At 42.8% G+C, this 21,584-nt stretch overlaps 1 protein-coding gene across 9 annotated transcripts in view; it reads left to right on the top strand.

The window, feature by feature from the left end:
• eif4g3a (eukaryotic translation initiation factor 4 gamma, 3a) overlaps positions 1 to 21,584 on the top strand; it is a 45,774-nt gene that overhangs the window by 13,421 nt on the left and 10,769 nt on the right. For 2 of the 9 annotated variants that reach the window (XM_041033523.1, XM_041033517.1), the window contains exons 4-20: positions 3 to 95; positions 1,490 to 1,522; positions 7,035 to 7,214; positions 7,681 to 7,792; positions 7,990 to 8,150; positions 9,243 to 9,377; positions 10,693 to 10,957; positions 11,762 to 12,541; positions 13,713 to 13,801; positions 15,187 to 15,475; positions 15,680 to 15,804; positions 16,728 to 16,847; positions 17,665 to 17,820; positions 18,241 to 18,438; positions 18,833 to 18,979; positions 19,106 to 19,342; positions 20,503 to 20,607. In XM_041033523.1, coding sequence (XP_040889457.1) covers positions 3 to 95; positions 1,490 to 1,522; positions 7,035 to 7,214; positions 7,681 to 7,792; positions 7,990 to 8,150; positions 9,243 to 9,377; positions 10,693 to 10,957; positions 11,762 to 12,541; positions 13,713 to 13,801; positions 15,187 to 15,475; positions 15,680 to 15,804; positions 16,728 to 16,847; positions 17,665 to 17,820; positions 18,241 to 18,438; positions 18,833 to 18,979; positions 19,106 to 19,342; positions 20,503 to 20,607 — 3,225 coding nt within the window. The remainder of the gene's footprint in view (positions 1 to 2; positions 96 to 1,489; positions 1,523 to 7,034; positions 7,215 to 7,680; positions 7,793 to 7,989; positions 8,151 to 9,242; positions 9,378 to 10,692; positions 10,958 to 11,761; positions 12,542 to 13,712; positions 13,802 to 15,186; positions 15,476 to 15,679; positions 15,805 to 16,727; positions 16,848 to 17,664; positions 17,821 to 18,240; positions 18,439 to 18,832; positions 18,980 to 19,105; positions 19,343 to 20,502; positions 20,608 to 21,584) is intronic. The other 7 variants (XM_041033524.1, XM_041033522.1, XM_041033520.1 and 4 more) reach the window with 7 other exon arrangements.

The following is a 21,584-nucleotide window of genomic DNA, read 5'->3' as shown; positions in this document are numbered from 1 at the left end:
AGTCACCATACAACCCTGGACAAAATGCTGGCTCCGCCCCTCTAGTGTATTCTCCCCAGACGCAGCCAATAAATGCACAGCCACAGAGTCGCCCGGTGAGTGTCCCCCTGGGCTTTGATTTGCAGCACGCCTGCCTCGGAGAAACCAAACAAACCAAGTTTGTGGTTTACTGTGACTGTTTTCGTTGTGTTTTCACTGAGTTTCATTGAGTCAGGGATGGAGAGCTTTTGTGTTTAGTAGCCACACACAGCTGCTCAAACTGATCCCAAGCTGCTCACAGCAGTGATTTAGTTAAACCTAGTATTTATTTAGTGTAGTCTCCTTCACTGACTCCTTAGAGGCTAGTTGTTGGTGGTAGCACTGTATCACTGGTGGCGTACATGACATGAGTCTACACTGGTGTAGTTTTCACCCATCCATCTCTTTCCTCATTTAACAACCATCTGAAAAGCCTTGTGCATTCAGTCAAAACTATGCATAATTAATCACAGTGAAAAAAGTGATAAGATTTGGCCGCGAAAGAAAGAGTTCAGATTGGTCTTCAGGGTAATGGGCTAGAAGATATGGATAAGAAGATTTTTGCCAGATTACCTTCTGACTGTCTGACAGCCGGAGCAGTAATTAATAGGGGGATTGATGAGGAGTCAGGACCTTCCTCAAACATCAAATGAAAGACCATGTGGCCGATATTTGCCTCAATCCTATAAAGGGGGGGGGGGGGGGGGGTGTTTAGCCAGTTTCTCTGTAGAGTCAAGTCTTTGTTCAGTGTTTCAGGGACTTTTGTGATGCTTGTATTGTATTAGATCCTTATGGAGACACACAAGTTGAACTGCATTATTAGACTAGTGGATTGTATTTTCTATGAAGTAATTTTTATTTATTCTTTGTCATAAGATGTTGTGGATTGCTGTGTTGTTATCTTACTTGGTTTAAACATTTTCTGTGTGAAATTTTAGTTTATGTAGGTAACACGTTAACACCTTTTGTGAAAAATCTCCCACCAGGACAAGCTTAGAAAGAGGTATCCGCATATTATATCTATTTTTCCAGCATTCTCTGTATACACGCACTTACAGCAGCGTTATTTATTAAACTTGCCTGGCTCCTGCCCAGCCCCCATCAGGTGAGCAAGACTAACTGGACCTCAGTCAAATTGTATTTACACACAGAGAAAGTCTTGTTTTAAGCTGTGTGGTTACAGTGGTAAGGTTTGCCACGCAGGACGCTGGAAATTATTTAGACAATTTGGACTTATAACATCTACATTGTCCTGTTATTTGCAGATACACCCTTTTGACTCGGGTCCGTGTGCTGCATCACGTGCCATGTGTCTTTGAAGCTTTGTTGCTCTGTGGTTTTGTACTGTATTTTCAAGCATCTGCCTCCATCACTCATCTTATCTCTGTGTCTCTCTTATGCTCTTTCTTCTCCCTGCTTTGCCATCACTGCTTCAATCTCCTTGCTGGACCTCTCCTCCCTCCCCCACCAGTTTGCTACGGGCCCTCGACCAACCCACCATCAGGTAATTTACCCCTGCTGAACGCCCCTCCCGCTCCCCCTCTTGCATCATCCTCATCAAAGCAGTTTGCTGGTACCTGCTGGCAAAGGGCTGTTCATGGGGCGTCTGCTGTTCCTTAAAGGAAATCTCAGATTTGAAAGCCTCCAAGTATCGTGGATACATTTAAAGAGGTTTTAATTACCTTGGGTTTTTCTGAAATTGCTGCCATTTAATCAAGAATTCTGGCCAGGTGCACAGAGCTGTTTCCTGAACAGCGCGATTTTGCTCTATTCATGTTTAATTTTATGGCGAGATTGATCTTGGTTTGTTCCAAGGAAAGAATGAGGTGGCATTAAATTCTTTTTATCAGGTTCGAATGTAATGAAGCCTGCATGTGTCCTGGGCCTGGGCTCTAAGTGGAACAAATAACTATAATGGTTATTATTCTCCCAGCCTTCTTTACATGATTACATGATTTTCTGAGGGACTATGAGGCTTTTTCACATGAGAGAACCTTGTCCTTAAGTCATGTTGTCTCACAAATTGACACACACACACATACAGCTGGGCACAAGCTGATCAACACAGTATATTCTATACCTGAGTATAGGAACTAGTCAGTCTGTATTTATAAACCAAAAACAGAATGATTGTGTTTATTTTCCTGGATGGTTTGAATTCAGATTGAGAATATGTCTGAATCCACTGGTCTGGGAGCTGTCTTGCGACTGCATCTTGACACGATTCAACACTCTCAATAAGCTGAATAACCATCACTAAGGCCTGACTTGTCCCATTGGTGCTGGACACACTGAAGACACACAAATATCAGTTCCTGCTCTCCTCACCAGCCAAAGTTAATGTGATTTTTTTTTTTCCTCATTAAAGCAAAGAAGAGACAACATACCCTGATCTTCCTGGGTATTTTTGAAGAATTGTTTTACAACTGAAAATAGAAATAGGCACATTGTTAGTTCTGTGCATACAGAGCTAAATCTGTCCAACTTTTTGCTGTGACGCACCGTCATGAGACCATTGTTTCATTTGTTTGCAGTAATTACACCAAAGTACTGCAATTAAATTGGCTGTGTTTTTGTTGTTTGTGTGGGAGCTTTATGGTCTGCATTTCTTCACAACCTCAACTATAAGCCAAATTTTAAATCCACACAAATGGCTGTAAGAATTAGTCTTAGGATGCTGATTATTTCTCGTTGCTTATTGAAAACTTCTTTAATCAGGGGCTGGTCGTTCAGTATAAGAAGACAAAGTTATAAGTGATAGTATCTTGGTGGAACACCAAGCGGAAACCACTGTGTGGACTGGTTCCAGTGTTTATCTGTGTCCATGCCTTACATTTGTGTAAATTACTCTCTGAACCCTGTTAGACAGCTGACACTTTCTGAATCAGTGTCATTAGATTATGAGGGGCATGTTAATGTGTTCATGTCTGGTAGTGCAGTATTTATGATCTTGTTTGTGTATCACCTTGTGGGTACAAAGAGTCTTGGACATGTCAGGGTTCTGACATTCAGTCGATGTGACTTCCTGTTATCTTTGTGTTTGTTGGTTCATGCTGTAATGATTCATACAGCTGCCCTCTCTTGAGATTGATGTGTTATCCACACCCCTGGTCCCCAAGATGTGGCCTGTGTACGTTGTTGTCTAACATCCTCACCTTCTGGATGCTTCTGTGTGGACAAATTTTTAACAGACTATTAATAGTATGGTGTCAAAGTGTGTCGGGTGTGTTTGCTGGCATTGGTGAGTGTACACACACATACACACGCACACAAGTACATGCTCTGGCTGTCACAAACTGGCTCTGGGATCTCTTGTGCCACCACGGAAGTAGAGTCGGAAAGCAGATGTAGCTGAACAGTGGCCTTTTATGCCAGTGGAGAAAACAGTCATTGTCTCCCTGAAACATACTCAATGCACAGTAAACGGGTGCATCGAGATCAGAAAATTAATTCATTCCAACAAAATGTAAGTCTCTCCTCAAACAACTGTCATCATTATTAGATTTTTATTCCCACACTTATCAGTGTAACTGACTTATTTGGATTTCTTAGGCAGCTTTTGTGTGCGTGTTTGTGTGTGTGTGTGTGTGTGTGTGTGTGTGTGTGTGTGTGTGTGTGTGTGTGCGTGTGCGTGTGAACCAAAAGGTCAAATCACTCTATTAATCTGAATTTTACCCGTGAGTGTGTCTGTCCTCTTTGTTGGCCCTGGATAGTGGAAATATCAGGCTATATTAAAACCTTTGTATACATTTTTGTTAGCACTTTGTTTATTGTGTACCAGGTATGACGATGACATAGTTTGTTTCAAGTGACAGGGATTATTGGGTCACTCTGGCAAGCGCATCAGTCTTTGAGTTCACTGTGTGTTATTTCTCTGCTGTTCAGTAAATGCATCAACCCACAGGAAGACAAAGGAGGCAAAAGGTTCTCACCAAACGCTGTAATTTTCTTTGCCGTAAAATATTGGACAAGCCAGAGTACCAGACTACCAGGGCAGTGAGGTGACAACTCTCAGCTTCATAAGAAAGAAGGATGCCTGTAACTCACATTGGCCCGCAGCCCGCTCAACATCACGTTTGTTGCTAAGTCAGCACCACAGGTGACAGCCGGGTCCCCCCGTCGGGGCTGGGGATCGCCAGTTTGGCAAAACAAGAGGTAGACTGGCACCTAGGCTCTGGCAGCACAATTTGAGAGAAGAAACACAACTTAAAGTGTGTGTTTGGGTGAGAGAGGCTAATGTGCACATGTATGTGTGTGTGCACGTGCATGTTAGGGTGGCCCATGGCCACATGGTCCAATGCTGAGTGACTTTTTGACTCTGATTTTTCAGCTTTTTCCGCTCTGCTACCCACTCAACGGTAAACCAGCCCTCACTCTGAGTTTCTTTTATATTGTGTGAGTTATTTTTTCCGATCTCAGTTGCTCGGGATCAGTCACTGTGTCAGGTAGTTGGAAATAATTGGATAGTGCCTTCGTGTGTGGGTGAATGTTGCTTGTTTTTGTATTCGGGCTTCAGTCTCCCATTGGCTTTTCTCTCTCTCCTGCTTTCAATACTCAAGGGAGGATTCAGGCCCATTCAGGTAACATTTACCTCTGTGTCAAAAGTCTTTCAGACCTGCATGGCATGATGAGGATCATCCGTAAATGATCCCGTCCCTCCTAACTTCTAACCCTGTACATCCCCCTCATTGTCACAACAGTGTATGCTCAGTAGAGAGGTCCTCGATCATCATTTTATCCCTATGTCCTGTCTTTTGTCCTGTAGAGGATCATTACTGGACTTTTCAGTTCATAATTTTGTAATTTTTGCTCCATTCATCACCCATCTTTGATGAGCTTGCATAGTTTGATTAACAGCATGCGGAATGAAAGAGATAGAGTATATTATTCCCTAACATAAGTGTTTGTTTTTTTTTTTCATTTCTTTTTATGTCCGTACGATAAAGTGTCTGGTACATGTTGGAAATACTTGTTTGTTATTTTATAGATGCCCGTTGGACTTATGTGTGGTTTCACTGTTGTTTGAGAATACACGTCTTGTTTCAGTGATTTTTTTTTTTTTAAGCCTCAGTTACCAAGCACATTTTTGTTGACAGTGCTAAAAAGTTGTTTTGTCTGTTGATTCATATTTCTTGCTATACCAGCAATTTTTTTTTTTAACTGAGACCGTCTTCAGGTAGCTGGTAATGAACAGTTTCCTGATCGTTTCCCAGATTTCCACAGGGCTATTTCAATAAAGCCATTGAACCTGATTTATTATGTTAAAGTTGATTTCCCTCCAGGGTATTTTTTAGATGGTTTTACAGCATTGTTTATTCTGCTCCCCTTCACTGGAGCACAGTGTGACTGTGGTCGGGTATTCCCAACCTGAACCCAAATTGTTTGGAAGTCGTTCGCAGCTGTTGGTAGTGGTCTTTCTTCAGACCAGGCACACACAGACTTCTGAATTAAATTTTATGTGCTGTCCAAACACAAAGCCTGTCAAACATTAAACTTTTGACCAGTTGAGACATGTGTTGTATTGAAGTCCTTGCAGCTGCAGGCACTACAGCATATTTTCTACATTTTCAGTGCTCTGTGATACACAAGAAAAGGCCATATTGCTGCCTGATGAAAACAGCCATGCCATGTGTCACACTTTTAGTACAACTGAAAGGTTGGCTGAGCTGCTCAGGCACAAAAAGAGGGATTGAAAGGCATTCAGCAGACCAAGAGCTTTTATTTTATACAGCTGTGGAGTCTGGTGCTGCTTATTTACAAAAGGGCTCTTGAGTCCTCTGTAGCTTATCAAACTGTAGGAAAAATGTATTAGCAAACATCTCAGAGTTTCTCTTTATAAATGCTTAAATATCAATATCCAGAATTCAGAAGACATGAAAACCCAATGACCCTTAGGCAAGCTGCATTAAACTGTCGGTGTCAGAGTGTGGATAGGTGTCAGATTTTAGTGGATCTTGATTCACGTCTGTTTGCCGTGGTAGCGAGTGGCATTAGGTTTCACGAGTTAAAGGATATGTCTCGTAAATAACTGGTCACAACTCTAATCCATACTAGAGTTAACAATGAAGGTCCACCAATATTATACTCACTAATGAAAATGAACGTGAAAATTCACACTTAATTAACAGAATTTCAAAGGAAAGGGGAAGCAGTGAGAGGTGAACCACAAAACAGAAACTAAATAAAAGTAGAAAAATTCACTTTTGTGCATGTAACTATACCCTGGTTTCTTCGCTCTTTTGTTGCCAAGGCGCTTTTAAAGAAAAAAAAACGAAAAAGAAAAAAACAGGTCAAGATGCCACAGAGGTCCCTTGGCAACAGCAGAGAAGTTCTGCAGTCAGATTCCTTTCATGTAGTAAAAACTTTGCAAACCTAAATGATCCACCATTTCAATCATTTTTAATGTACTCCTTCATCAGGGTCATTGTCTTGTACAGCAGTCTGTGATTTAAAAAAAAAAAAAGAATGAAGTATTGAGACAGTCCACAAAGTAGATTATTGATTACAATTAAGTACCATGGCTTTTATTATTTATTTATGGATTACTTAGTCATGCTTTTAAGGCTTTTGTGTAGTTAGAGTTGTGTGTACATGACAATAGTGCAATTACAATATAAAATCCAAGTTTCAGAGAGGTTTACTGAAGTAATTAATGGAGATTATGAGTTCTCTATATAAGCATAACAAGTCATTTAAAGGTGTGTGCATGTGCCTGAAAATCATTGAGCAATTCATCCCTCTGTGTGGCTGAGATGTGATGGTCTGAATACTGCGACGATGAGAGTTCAGACAAATTTGTGGTGCCGGGCCTCATTTTTTTTCAACTGCTGATAAAAGCCAGGGCTGTCTCTCTGTGAGAAATGTGTAGGCCAAATGGTGAAGACGTCTGAAAAAAACTGTACATGTTTGTGTTTTAGTTAAAGCATGACAGCATGCAGAAATGAGACCAATGTCTCTGGGATTGTACTTAACGTCTTTTGTTGTTTCTCTGTGTTTCTCTCACATGGTACCCTCAGTTTTTCCAGAGGACTCAGATGCAGACTGCGAGGCCCACCATCCCGACAAACACACCCTCCATACGGCCTGGCTCCCAGACTCCCACAGCTGCTGTCTACCCCACTAATCAGCCAATCATGATGACCATGGCACCTATGCCTTTCCCTTCCCCACAGGCTGCGCAGTACTACATCCCACAGGTGACTCCAGAAAGTTACACACCTGTCCATGCCTTACCTGCAGCTATAGCTTTGCCTGCACATTTGATTTGTAAGAGGATTTTTGTAAAATTCATCATAAAAAAAAAAACACAGGTTCTAAACATCATAAGCCGTTGTCTTATGTGGAAATCACGCAAAACTATTTCAGTTCCTCATTTTCTGCTGCAGCTGTGATCATTTTGTGTGTTTGCTGAATGGCTACAGTGAAAATAACCTCCGGTTGCACTTGATTTGACTGATTACTAGAAATACAGGTCATAACACTGGTCCAGGCATAATTTAAAAAGGGCATATCCAAATTCTCACACATTAGAATCTCTTAAATAAAATTTGAATGTCCAACAAAATCACATTACTGATTGCAAAAGTTGAAATTTGTACAGTGTCTATCTTGACCCTGATGATGATGTGTTAATACGTCTCTGTGTGTCCTCCTTATTTGCAGTATCGCCACAGTACGCCCTATGTGGGACCTCCTCAGCAGTATTCTGTACAGCCCCCAGGGTCTGGCACCTTCTATCCTGGTCCAGGGCCAGGGGAGTACCCTGCCCCATATCGTGAGTCATTAATCCAGCACAGATACACATCCAGCACTATTCCCACATCACACGTAAAGCTTAAATTTTCACCACACAGTAGCACAAATACACACTACCTGTCAGCCTTGTGTGCCCTCAGAGCAGGAGGCCTAACAGTGTTGTACTAAAATGTGTTTTCTTCTGTTTTGTTTTTCTTTTCTTGCAAATTCATTCAGATCCCCTCAGGTACCACCCACCTGTCTCACCCTCTGTCCCTGCTCCCGTTCCCACAGCTGGCCCACCCTACTACCCAGGACAGACTGTGTACCCCCCCTCACCCCCCATCATAGTGCCTACACCACAGCAACCTCCACCAGCCAAGCGTGAGAAAAAAACAGTGAGTATCTTAGTAGTTCTTCATATTTGTTGTTCCTATAGGCAACAATTGATATGAGGCACTTTGATCATTTTTTTCAGTCTTTTAAAGTTTTGAAACTTTTTCTTTCATGGAAGCCTGTAAAATAATAGAGACAATAAAAATGTTAATCTTTGTTGACAAAACGATCTCACCTGAAAGCTGATGTTTTGCATCAAATGTTTTAAAAAAAAAAGTATTTTACTCATTTTATTCATTTTATAAGATAACAATTTCATTTAACTTTTAAATTCACCCTTTGAGTGTGTAATTATTATATAATCTATACATAATAAAATCTAGTCTGCTAGTACTAATATGAATATGACCAGTCATTTCATGAAGTTGAAATTTCAATGTGACTTCTCATATGTACAATTTCTGTATGTATAGTTTAAAAAGCTGCATGAAATTATATTGTTTGATAAATATACAAACCCTATAAAAGCATGTGCAGGTATTCTGCTCTGCTTACAGAATGAACACACTGAGAAGAAATTATACTCTGCTGTGTCTGTGATCTCTGGTGGAAAAACCAGTGACCTGTTTTCTTTCCGTTAGCACAGAATAATCAGTGTAAGTCAACAGCCATGAGAAAAGAAGGTGGGGGAAGAAATAACTAAAATGTTCCTCAAAACCAGAAGTGCACTGACACTACACTAGTATAACTCTTTAAAAATTAAGTGGAAATGAACAACTGAAAACCAGTCACATGACATCACTGCTGGGGGTTGAATTACTCAGTGAATTTGCAGCCAGATGTGCTGCTTTCATTTTGCTTGAGGTAACACACCAACTGTTTGTTTTTGTTTTGAGTATTTGACCAGTGACCAGTGACTTTTTGTTTTGTTTGAGTTGAGTTTGTTTATGACGGTCACTTCAGGACGCTCTCTTGTATCACACAAGAGATTTTTATTCCTAAATTAGACCTGGTTCTGGTTGTTCTGTGCATCCCCATCACTCCGTAGCAGTGTGTAATGCGGCTGATGGCACAGATGCTCACAAACATGTGGCTGAATAAAGGTCGTTCAAAGACTTGGGCGCTTTAGTGAGGTCTGTTTTTTTGTGCCATTGTCCTCCCAGATCCGTATCCGTGACCCCAATCAGGGTGGCCGGGATATCACAGAGGAGATCATGGCAGGGGGTTCAGGGAGCAGGAATTCAACACCTCCTGTCGGTCCCCCCTCCTCTACCCCCACCCCACCGCAGGTAAGGCTCTCTCACGCCTACATCTCCGACCTACAGTAGTTACAGTTGAGGTAGTGTAGCATTAGGAGCAGCTGATTAGAATGGATCCTTAGCTGAGGAGAGGAGAGACGTCTCATGTTGCTTGGTAGCAGTGTGAGCTCTCTGCTCTAATCCTCTCTGTTCTCCACCATGTGTGGGACAGACAGGACGTAGCCCCTGTGCCTGTGCTAATTTATTCGGCCATGTCGCGCTCTCATAAGAAATTCATGATGGCTACGAGTCCAGAATGAAGGCTGCTTGTTGTTTATTGCTCAGGACTTCATTACATAATCTATTTGGCATTTTTGTTACTAGTTTTATAAATGTGGTTGAGAGTTTACGTTCTTTAGTAAACTCTCAACCTCTTATTTATAAGACAGCAGTCAGTGGGATTGTCACAAAGACTTATAGAAATTGATAATAACCAAATTTTTTTTCACCAGCATTAGACACACAGGTGGGCTCATGACTTCATAAAAAAAACACTTTACACTTTATTTTCTCATAGCAGTATAACAAATCCACTTCAGTCTTGTTAACAGCTGTTTAGTCTTACGCCTCCTTCCATTTCTGTTCACTCTCTATCTTTTACTACAGATTGCATATGCACTGTCTGTATGCTCCGACTCCTTCTACAGAATCCACTCAGGTCCCCTGACCCATCAGTTCTGATTATTATAACAAAGATTTTAACTTCATTTTGTGGACAGTGCCACAGGTACTGGTATTACATCCCTAACTCAGATGGATAGAACGGAAACTGCAGGGCACTGGGTCATGGTATTGAAGCACAAAGCCACTGTACTTATGCCACTGGCAAATAATAATGAAATTAATAAATGGCAGTTAATAAATGAAATGAACCGAGCCCAAACTATACAACTTTCCTGGATTCTGAAGAGGGACGTTGTGACTTCTTCCTCCCTGTGTCCTTCTGTGGATGTTAACAGTGTCTCTCCTCTCTTTTTCTGTCTTTTTGTGCCCCCTTTGATTTCCTTTCTTTATATATCTGCCCTCTTTTCTTGGTCCTTTCATCCACATCGTTGTGAGCCGCTCCCCTCCTCCTGTCATTCTTCCCCATTTATCTTCATTCTCTGTCTTGTCCTCCATTACCGTCTTCTTAATCTAACCATACCCCATTGGACTCCTTATTTCTGCTTAATCCGGCATTTGGGCTTGTTTATTTGTTTGTATGCACGCTTGCCTTCATCTCTGTGCCCGTCTTTCTGGTTTTCTGTGTTGCTAGTTTTTATGGCCGCACCCTCATTATCCTCACATTTTCTACCTCAAATCGCAGCAGCAGCTGAGCAGCAGCCAGACTCCAGAGCAGCAGCAGCAGCAGCAGCAGCAGCAGTCGCAGCCTCAGTCTCAGCCTCAGCCTCAGCCTCAGCCTCAGCCTCCTCAGCCACAGCAGGCCCATCCTGGAGGCTACACGTTGGATCCCCCACAGCCTCCCCAGCCCCAACCTCCCCAACAGTCCCAACAGCCACCGCAGCCCCAACAGCCACCGCAGCCACCACAGCCACTGACCACGGGGGCGTCAGACACCAAACCAGGGCCAGGTCTGCCCCAATACCCTCGCCATTTTTTTTTAATCATCAGCTCCTAACAAGAAAGGGTGCCACCCTTAAACATCTGACCAAGGCGATTTTAACCATAGTTTTATGTTTAAATTGTAGAAATGTAGCATCAGACCCTAAAGGAAGTTAAACTAAATAGTGGCTTGTTTTACTGCTGTGTCATTGCCACATGTGTCACCCATGCAAGAAATGTCCTCTTTAGTTTTATTGCTCCCCCTCGTGGAGCAGCAACCCCAGTAACCGCCCCACCAAATCATCTTTTGCTCAAACAATGATCTACAAACACTTTGTATGTTTCGCTTTTGTTTTTCCCTTAAGAGGCTGCACACTGAAAGCTTTCACTTTCGTTTCGCTTACAAATCAGAGTGTAGTGTCAGCAGGCCTCCCTGCTTGTCCAGTACGTAGCTGGAACATTTTACTAGCACTTCCTGGAATAAGTTTTGGAAACCGTATCTCTGTGTACAAATTTATTTGTAAGCCTCAGGCTGCAGTTTTAAACTTCTAACCTCAATGCAGATGTTTGAAAATTTACAGTCATGTTACAGTCATGAACTTTTAGTTGGTCTAGATCTCAATGTGTGACCTAAAGTTTCTTTCTTTTTCTTTTTTTAACAGTTTAATTTCAAATAATTGTGCAGTTATAACATCAAGAAAAGGTTAATTGGTTTATATGCAACAGCTTTGCACATTTTAAAGAACCTTTAAGTACAGTACATGACACAAATATTACCTTTTTCTGATTGAATTCGAATGACACGTGTTCATCTGTGCTCTTCCTCCTTCCAGATGATACGCCAAAACTGGAGCCAGTTGTCCAGAAGTCTTCCTCACCTGGGCTTGTGCTGCCTGAAGCCCCTGTGGAGAGACTGGAGGCCAACGCACCTGTAACTGAGCCCACTTCTGCTATTGAACAAGAGCTTCCCTCCAACGCCTCACTGACCACCCCCGTCACTCTCCCACTGACAGCAGCCAACACCAGTGAGCGTCCCTCTGCCAGGGAGTCCACTGCTCCAGCCTCTTCTCTCTCATCCACCATCGCGGAGCAGAAACCCTCTTTGGCGCCATCTCAGACTCCCAACACAGACAAGCCTCTTTCAGATGCCCCAAGAACTCTGGCTGGCTCGCCTGCACCAGCCCCAAAGGCTTTGAACGGCCTTGCAGAGTCCGGTACTGAGCTAGACACCACGGCTCACGAGCCTTCTCTTGTACCTCCTGCTGCACTCCAGCCCCAGACCCCTGCCCCTGCTTACAGAGAGGCCTCCCCCTCTGAAACTTTGCCTTCCGACGTGAGGCCAGAGGTTCCCATCGCTGCTGCGCTCGCCCCTATGGCACCTGTGGCTGTGGTGCCAGTCACCCTGACCTCAAGCCCTGCCCCAGCTTTGCCAGTTATGCTCCCCCCTGGACTTCCGCCTCTAGTGCAGGCCACGACAGAGGCCGACGAACCGAGCAAGTCCTTAGACACTAAAGACCCCGTCCCCAGAGTTGGGACAGAGGCACATGGTGGCATTACTGACAGCAAGACAGAGTCCCAGCATCCAGCGCTCATCAGGAAGAGTCCCACTACAGGTACTATGTCCGTTGCACTTCAGCAGCTGTAAAATTTATCAATAATTTGTTTCAATAGCTAACAAGTTTTAACCTTCAGTAGAGGAGTAAGTACTCTTTGGAGTGAGTTTTTTGGTACTTTTTTATTGCATAATCCCTTAATACCAAAAATGAAGTGGTCTTGTGATGCACTAGGGCGTTTTTATGAACACCCATACAGCACTCACTGTAGATAATCTTTCAGAAAACGCCGTTCTGATACGGTTGATTCCCCGAAAAGGCACAGTCTGATCGAATGAAGTCCACCCATCCAGAAAAAAGAAAAAAGATTATTTTCACATTTTTATTTGTCAGAAACAAACACAGGCTATGTTCAGATCCAAACAATGGTTAACAAATGGGAGTATTTTCTGAGCATTTGTTTGGTTTGTAAAATGATCAACAAAGTGAGTGGCTGAAAGTACTTGGGGTCACCACATGTCATAGTAGTTTGTCAGGTAGCTCAGAGTATGCTGCAGAGAAATACCAGACAGACAGGTTGAGCTGAAAGTTACCAGTGTCTGCTAATTGATCTCTCTACAGAATGAGTCATGCAGCTTTCACCTGTTTGTTGTCGATGTCATGAGAAATGTCACTTATTCCAGCTATCAGTTATAGTAAGATCAGGGCCCATAAGTAAGAAATTTCCACTACAAGCAGGAATTGTGTGTGTGTGTGTGTGTTTTTTTTTTTTTAAGATCTATATCAGTGGACTTTTAAATGGGTAAAGCCTCTATGTCCAGTCATACCAGCCTTGTATCATTGAAGAAATCCTGGAAAAAAAAAACTGATGATTCACACTAGAGGAAAACTTATCCCTCTTTTTCTGCTCTGTCAAGTAGCATTTGCAAATAACATTTGTTTGTTTGAGTTTGGTCAGAGATGAGTGAGGTTTAACACATTAGAACAATGTGGACATCTATAATTATGTATTTTTCTGGATTTCATCCTCTTGACAGCCATAACCACTCATGTTGTTTGCCAGGGCTGTTGTAAGTGTAAAACAGTTGTAAGATTTGCTCAGACAGGCTGATTTTTCTTGACGTCACTGCTTTTTTGAACACAGATTTCACTTTTAAATCCACTGAGGTTTTTCTCTTGTACTGACTGACTGTGGCTGATTGCACATTCCTGCGTTTGTGTTGCCCCGCAGTAAATCAGACGGCTTCTGCTATACCAAAGACCTGGAGGAAACCAAATGAAGGGATCTCTGCTGGAGACACACCTCAAAAGGAGGAAGAGGTGAGAATAGATGCGCCATCTCCTTTTAATGCGGGATGAGGGGGTGGAAAGAAAACACTACATAGAGGCTTTAAAGTATAGATCATCTCACCTTCAACACCTTGTGTGTGTTTATAGTCTCTTGACAGAAGTCTGTTTACACACAAAGAAGATTATATCCTGTGAAATTAACCTACTTTTCAATAATTTTATGAGATTTTGTCGCCTTTTTTCAAATGGTTGGCATCTCATTGTGGTACAAGCCTTTAAGCCTTTAAAATAACTACCGAGTATCAAAGGAGCGAGACAGAGAGGTTGAGAGAGAAGAGGAAAGGCACAATGTGGGCAATAGTTCAAGTGGAAAATGTTTCCACATGTGTGGTTGGGGAAGCGAACATAAACGGCTTTGGGGTGTTGTTATCGTCCGAGAACGACAGCAAGGAGTTATCCATCATCTTCATTGCTCACCCGGCCCACTGTACGTAAAATCAGCTCTTTCCCCTTCTCGTTTCCTTTCCTTTTATTGTTTTCTTCTGGGCTTGTGGCTGTGGGAGAATTTTCACCCCACCAAATACTGGTGTTACAGCCTGTTAAAAGGCTTTTCTTTTAGTCTACCCTGAACAAGCACCATGAGGCTGTATAGCATTACCAGAGCTGCATCGAGTAAGCTCTAGTACGGTACAGCTGAACTGCAAGCCCAATTAATTAATTTGCAGTTTGAAAGAAAATTAATTAAAAAAATCTTTTGACAGTTGATTAATCCTTTGGTTTCAGCTTCTCCAGTGTGAGCATTTGTTGCTTTTATATGTCAAATATGACAGCGTCACTTTGGGCTTAAGGAAATCGTGATGGACACTATTTTCTGACATCTGGCAACCATTTTTTTTAGAAGAGCAAATTCATTGCCTTCCACTTGAACAAGTCTATTGGGCTCCTATTTCTTTTTCCCCTTCTCTATCTTTTGTGTCTCACCCCTTACACCTACAAAAAAATTGCAGCTCTACTTGACCCATTCTGACCTCTCCCCTACCCCCACCGCACCAGCTACCCCTGAGTCCCCTGCCTTCACAACTATTATTCATTCATCCGTCAGTTTCCTTTCCTGTATTTTACACTCTCTTTATGTGTTCATCCATTTCACCCACTCTGCAGATTATCCCTTAGAGCCTCATAACTGATAATTATAGCCAGTGTAATTTAGATAAATTGTGATGCTAGTAGTTTTCAAATGTGATGGACTATCAAATAACTACCAAGACAGCTCTTTTGTACACACAGAAAGAGCTACATGACAGTAACCATTTAGCTGTTAGGTATTAATTATCTTGCTGAATGATAATAAAGCAGGACATAAGGCTTGCCAACAAATACAGGGGATCTGAAACTTGAAATTTGCCTCTTTACAGGACGAGTCGAGGTCAGTGGATCAACCTGCTGGAGACCAGGCCCTGCAGTCAGCTCCACTGAGCAGCAGCCCTGTGCCCCTTCCCTCAGTCTTCACTTCGACCCCTGCTCCCGCTCCTGTCAGCAGCCCTGAGGCTGACCGAAAGCCCGCCGCCCCAGAGGAAAATGGTGAGGCCGAGATGGAGCCCATGAGGAACGGGGCGGGACACACCTCGGAGACGGAGAGCAGCGACAGTGGAGCCACCCCCGGAGACAAGGAGAACTCTACAGGAGCTCCACAGGACATGGAAGGTTAAGACAGACATTGTTCTTTAGACAGATGTTTGAAAACCTGACTGTTAAAAAAAATAAAAAATAAATCACAAGTTTTATCAGTAGAATCACGGTGCTTTTGAGCATACCTGTTTCTGCCTTTTGGAGTTGCCAGTGTCCTTAAGCTGCTGTATTAACTCTGTTTCTCTTTCCTTCCCTCTTAAACCGTGCTTGGTGGTCCAGACCTGGCCGAGCCCAGTGGGAAGCGTCAGTATGACAGGGACTTCCTGCTGGGATTCCAGTTCATGCCTGCCTGCATACAGAAGCCTGAAGGGCTCCCACCGATCAGCGATGTGGTGCTGGACAAGGTAAGTTACGGACTGCAGTGCAAACTCACAGATTCATAGACTGTTAGACAAAAGAACTGCGCAGTGATTGACTTCAGGCTCTGGAAAGTTGTCATGGGCATTAACTTTCAGAGGCTGTAAAGCTAAGCGATTAGGCTTTTTTATTCAATTTATGAATAATGAATTTTGAACAAACCTCCTTATGAAACATTGTTCTTCGTTATTGGCTTATAGCAACAGGCTGTGTTAGATTGTGGATCAAAGATACACCACAGAGAGTTTGGTTCATTCCTCTGATCCCCACATATGTATGGGTGGAGCATATGGCCCGCTGAAATGCTGTTTTGATTAAAATCACATTGCTATTATGTCACACTTGGCAGTGTGAAGAGTGCTTGCCCCTCCCCCCACCTCTCCTAAAAGAACAACCAGACCGGCTAACAGTTGATTGGTACAGTTCCATAGTCTCAAATTCTCTGTGGGAGACAGTGAAATCTCACTGGAAAAGAGGAAGTCAAGGACAGCTGAAAGACAAAGAGCTGGATTTGTTCTTTTCTCCTCCCCCACAACTGTCTCTCTCTCTCTCCTGTGCTCCTTTCTTCCTTCCTTCCCTTTCCACATCTGGTTCTGACTTTTCTCGCTGAACCCAACGAGAATAATTTATTACCAGCGCAGTAAAAATATATAAACCAAAACCTGGTAATGTGGTACGACTGTCATTTACAAGGGGTCACCTTTAAGGGACCACTGGGTTAGAAATGTGCGCACACACACTTGCATGCACACACACACAGACACACACACCAGGCTGACTCCTTTTGCCCTGTTGCCAGTATTATTAAGGGATCACTGCTCCCCCTGCTGTTCAGATCATCCTGAGTGTGTAAGTGTGTGTGTGTGGTGATGATGATGATGATGCATTGTGTATGTTACGTGTCGTACAGATGAACCAAAACAAGCTGCCATCTCGAGTGGTGGATTCCAGGGTGATTTCCAGAGGACCTGATTTCACACCTGCCTTCGCGGATTTTGGCAGGCAGATGACCGGAGGACGAGGCGCTGCTGTGAGTCACACAGGCGCACACACACACACACACACACACACACACTCACACTCTCACACTCTCGCTCCCAACCTGCCACAATCATTCATAAAATCACACACAAGCTCTCTCTCACATGCACACTCACACACCTCCATTTTCCACCTTGTTTCTCTCAACTCCCTGTCCAAAATAGGTAACATGCTGCTTTTAAGTGGGGGGGTTAATTGTACAAACACATTCTTTACACTTTTCCTCAGTGATTAGTAAAATTGTGTTTGAGGTCAGTGATCTGATACCATCTGAGGAACCTGGTTTCAGCTAATGGTTAATTCAACACAGAAAAACCCTGAGGTTTGCTGTGAGCGTTTCTGAGATACTTTAAAGGAGCTGGAATTAAAGAAATAGTTAAACATTTTGGAAACTAGGCTTAGTTAGATGGGAAGATTGATACCACTCATGTCTGTATAAGGCTAGAGTAAGAAGAAGGCTGGGCACAAAGAATGGAAGCAGGAGCTGGAAGTCAGACCTTTTTCAGCGTTGGATCGAGCCAGGCTGACTGCTTACCCTTGTTTTCTTTGTCTTTGTGCTAAGCTAAGCTAACTGGCTTCTGATTTTAGCTTCATGGTTACTGCACAGACACGAGACAGTATCAGTGTTCTCATGCAGCTTTCAGCATGGTGGCGTATAAGAGAATTTCCCAAAATGTTGAACCGTTACTTTAACCCACTCGAGTGTAGCAACATATGAGAGTGAAGTGCTTCTTCTAGACAAGGTAGGTAGGTCGTTACGTAGTAATCAGGAATGTTGGCATACTTTTTTTTTTCTTTCATTGCAGCTTATGAACATTGGGGCACGGCGGCCTCCAGCCAGGAAGATCATCATGAACGTGTCCGTGAATGACGATGTTCAGCTGAAAAAATCAGAGAATGCCTGGAAACCGGGCATGAAGAGGGAAAGCCTTGCAGAGGATCCTGAGATGCAGAAAACACAGGTAGGGCCGATTATAAACAGACGTGTGAAGACATGCAAGAACTACACAAAGGATTGGGTGAATGTAATAAATAATTAGCTGCATGTACCAGCTAATTTTGGCAATTAGCGATCCATAAAATCCACTTGACTGAAAATTCTAACAGAGTCAGCTGTTTGGTTTTATTCTGTGATTGTTGGAAAGGCAAAATGAGTGTATGGTTATTACTCAATAAATGACTTACAACACAATGACACAACAGAATGAAATGTCTTCAAATGGCATAATTTCCTTTCAAGCTTGTCATGGGAAATAATGCCTTGATTAAAAAGTACCAACAATAGTATCCTTACAGCTGAGTCAGTTTTTCATGTCGTGTGATTGATTATTGTGGTTGACGGCCTCAGTGATTAACTACCTTTTATGACCAATTCCCCTCAGGAGCTCTTCAGGAAGGTCCGAAGCATCCTGAACAAACTGACGCCTCAGAAGTTCAACCAGCTGATGAAGCAGGTGACAGACCTGACCATCGACACGGAGGAGAGGCTCAAAGGCGTCATCGACCTGGTCTTTGAGAAGGCCATCGATGAGCCCAGCTTCTCTGTGGCCTATGGAAACATGTGCCGCTGCCTCGCCACGGTAAGTGGGTCACTGTGTCGATCACAATGGATGAGGTGTGTAGACCTTGAGATAAGAGAGGCTTGTGTTTGTAAGGCTAATAAGGCTAATGGTTTAAATCACTGGAGGGATGACGTTAGAGGACCTTTATGGGAGAAGTGTATGAATATGTTTACACAATAAAAATCTCTGAATTCCAATTATATACACTGTTAACAAGACTTTGTCTGCAATCAGCTGATAACCCTAACCTTACATATATTAGGTATTAAGATAAAAATGATGCATGCAGGCAATGTGTTAATTTATAATTAAAAGAAAGTACAGTGCAACCAGTAGAAAACTCCACATTTTTAAAGATTTAGTTCAGCAGTTGCCTCATACTATATCCACTATTTCCTCTGCCCACGTACAGCTCAAAGTGCCCATGACAGACAAACCCAACACCACAGTGAACTTTCGTAAGCTGCTGCTAAACCGCTGTCAGAAGGAGTTTGAGAAAGACAAGGTGGACGATGTGGTGTTTGAGAGGAAGCAGAAGGAGCTGGACTCTGCTGCATCGGTACGTGTTACACCAGATTTAATGCTTTACCCAGACATCCTAAGTCTGTCTCAGTTTTGGCAAACAGGTTTTCTGAATAACTTTCAGGGCAAGTATTATTATTGTATGTTTCCTTGGTCCCGTCAGGCGACGGAGCGTGAGCGTCTTCAGGAAGAGCTGGAGGAAGCCAAGGATAAGGCCCGGCGACGTTCCATCGGCAACATCAAGTTCATCGGCGAACTGTTCAAGCTCAAGATGTTAACGGAGGCCATCATGCATGACTGTGTGGTCAAGCTGCTGAAGAACCACGACGAGGAGTCTTTGGAGTGTCTGTGCAGACTGCTCACCACCATCGGCAAGGACCTCGATTTTGAGAAGGCCAAGGTGAGCTGGACTCGTTAGTACCCAGACTCACACTCTGGGTTTGTGCCTAAAGAAATATGCTGGTTCCACTTTGTGGAAGGAGCTACACAGTTGATAAAAGAATGCAGAGATCAGACCTCTGTGATCTCTGTGTGTTCTAGATATTGAGTAATTGCGTTGTTTGCAGGGATGACGTTAGGAGATGAACATTCTGTCACCAGTACTTTGAAAGTACAGCCAAAGGGCAGTTAATGTTAATGTGTCTCCGCTAACATACCCCCAAGATGAATTCCTCCGCACTGGTTTATGTGGTAAATTAAGGGGTTCAGGAGGTGGTTCTGATCTACAGCAACACAGTTTTCTAAGACATAAAAGAGGAGTTCTGCTGGGATTCGATCCCACACCATCTGGGCTACATTTACTTCCAGAGCCAGAGGAGAAATTGTTTATGTAGGTTATGAGGAAACAGGAATATCCCCACAGTGTCCCACTCTGCTTTGTTCTGTCTGACTGGCTGTCCTGCAGACATCAGCGACTCCCAGCTGGACACAGCCAGAGTCGGGAGATGCTTGCAGAGACATAACCAACCCGAGGCTCTTTCTGCTCTCTCTCTCTCTGCTATATTGTGATGTTTGGTTTGATCCCTCTGACCAGGGAAACTGATGTGAACTCATCACAACTTTTTAATTCTGTTTTATTTCCCTTTTTGTTTGATTCTGAAAGATATTTGCACTCTTTACCAGCATTTAAGTCCAGTTTCTGTGCATTCAATCTTACAGAATGTGATCATAAATCATCCATTTTGTCCTTCAGATGAGTTTCATCCTGTTTAATGTGGTGATGTCCTGAACATGGACCGTTTAATGCATTACAGCAAATTAAATCTGTACTTTTTGGGCTATTACAAATTTTCTGATGCTGTCTCCCAAAATGTTCCAATTTAATCTTGGGCAGTCAGGGCAGCTCCTGCTCCAGGTAATAAAATGAACAATTGGTTGACTTAGTGAAATAATGTGGCAACCTCTGAAACCTGCTGTGCGGAAGATTGAATAGAGACATAGAGAATATAACCTTCGTGTCTCAAATTAACTATCTCCTTCTCTCTCTCTCTCTCTCTCTCTCTCTCTCTCTCTCTCTCTCTCTCTCTCTCTCTCTCTCTCTCTCTTTCTTTTTCTCACTAGCCTCGAATGGATCAGTATTTCAATCAGATGGAAAAAATCGTCAAGGAGAGGAAGACGTCGTCTCGGATACGGTTCATGTTACAGGATGTTGTAGACCTGAGATTGGTGAGTGTGCGGTTGTGATATTCCTTTTCATCTGCACAACTGTAGAGAGTCCAAACTCCAAATTCTTCGGTAACTCGGGTTCACGATGTATAGGTTTATTTCACTGATCTCTCTGACCTCCTGGAACATGACATTAGATATTCTGGTCACGTTCTGTTAAACGGATACTACTACTGCCGCTGCAGTTACTGAATTTCAAGGCCTTTTCAGAAAGACCAATGTGGAAAAACTCAAGCACATACTGTTTATCTGTATATACTTGAAGACTGAGGTGCTCATCATCTCTCACTGCTGATAACACATGCATTCAGAGCACATCTGACATCGGTAATACTGTATGAATCATCAGTATGCAGATTAAAAAGCAACAGTAGTGGAAAAAAAACAGTCAAAATAGTCAGACAGAAACATGTCGGTGTGAAAAGCAACAATTCGCTGTACCTAAAACACTTTAAACTGCCATTCTACCATATATTATTGGACTATATTTTGAAACAGTGTGGTGTAATGCGATAAGATGCAACACAACACAGTAAAATGTGACTCCTTGTTATGCAGACAGTACAGTTTTACCATTACAAAGTGTTGTTTTGCAAGTGGCTGTAAAACAGGAATTATCAGACACAGATGAATGCACCTGTACTAGCGTGGGCGTGAGGTCAGATCAGGGTTCGGCTGAAATGGCCAGAGTCGCCCAGCCCTGACTCACGCTTTGAACTGGTCTTTGGCACAGATGCAGATATATAAAAACAATACTGATCGCTTGCGAGGCTGTGATCAGTATTGAGTTGTGATCAGTTGAGATAATATCTCATCAGCAAACAGAAAACTCAGATAAATGTATAGTGATTTTACAGTCTCTCCCACTCGTAGATGTGATGGCCAGAGCTACTACAAGGTAGCCAGACCCAGCTAACGCTTATGTTCACTCAGTTGTGGGCACAGCTACTTATTAATTGAGGAGCTGTTAATATTTT

This window comes from Toxotes jaculatrix, chromosome 3, assembly GCF_017976425.1.
Source record: "Toxotes jaculatrix isolate fToxJac2 chromosome 3, fToxJac2.pri, whole genome shotgun sequence".
NCBI classification, from domain to species: Eukaryota; Metazoa; Chordata; class Actinopteri; family Toxotidae; genus Toxotes; species Toxotes jaculatrix.
The sequence above is the reverse complement of the archived record's forward strand: the minus strand, read 5'-3'. Positions and strand labels throughout refer to the sequence as shown.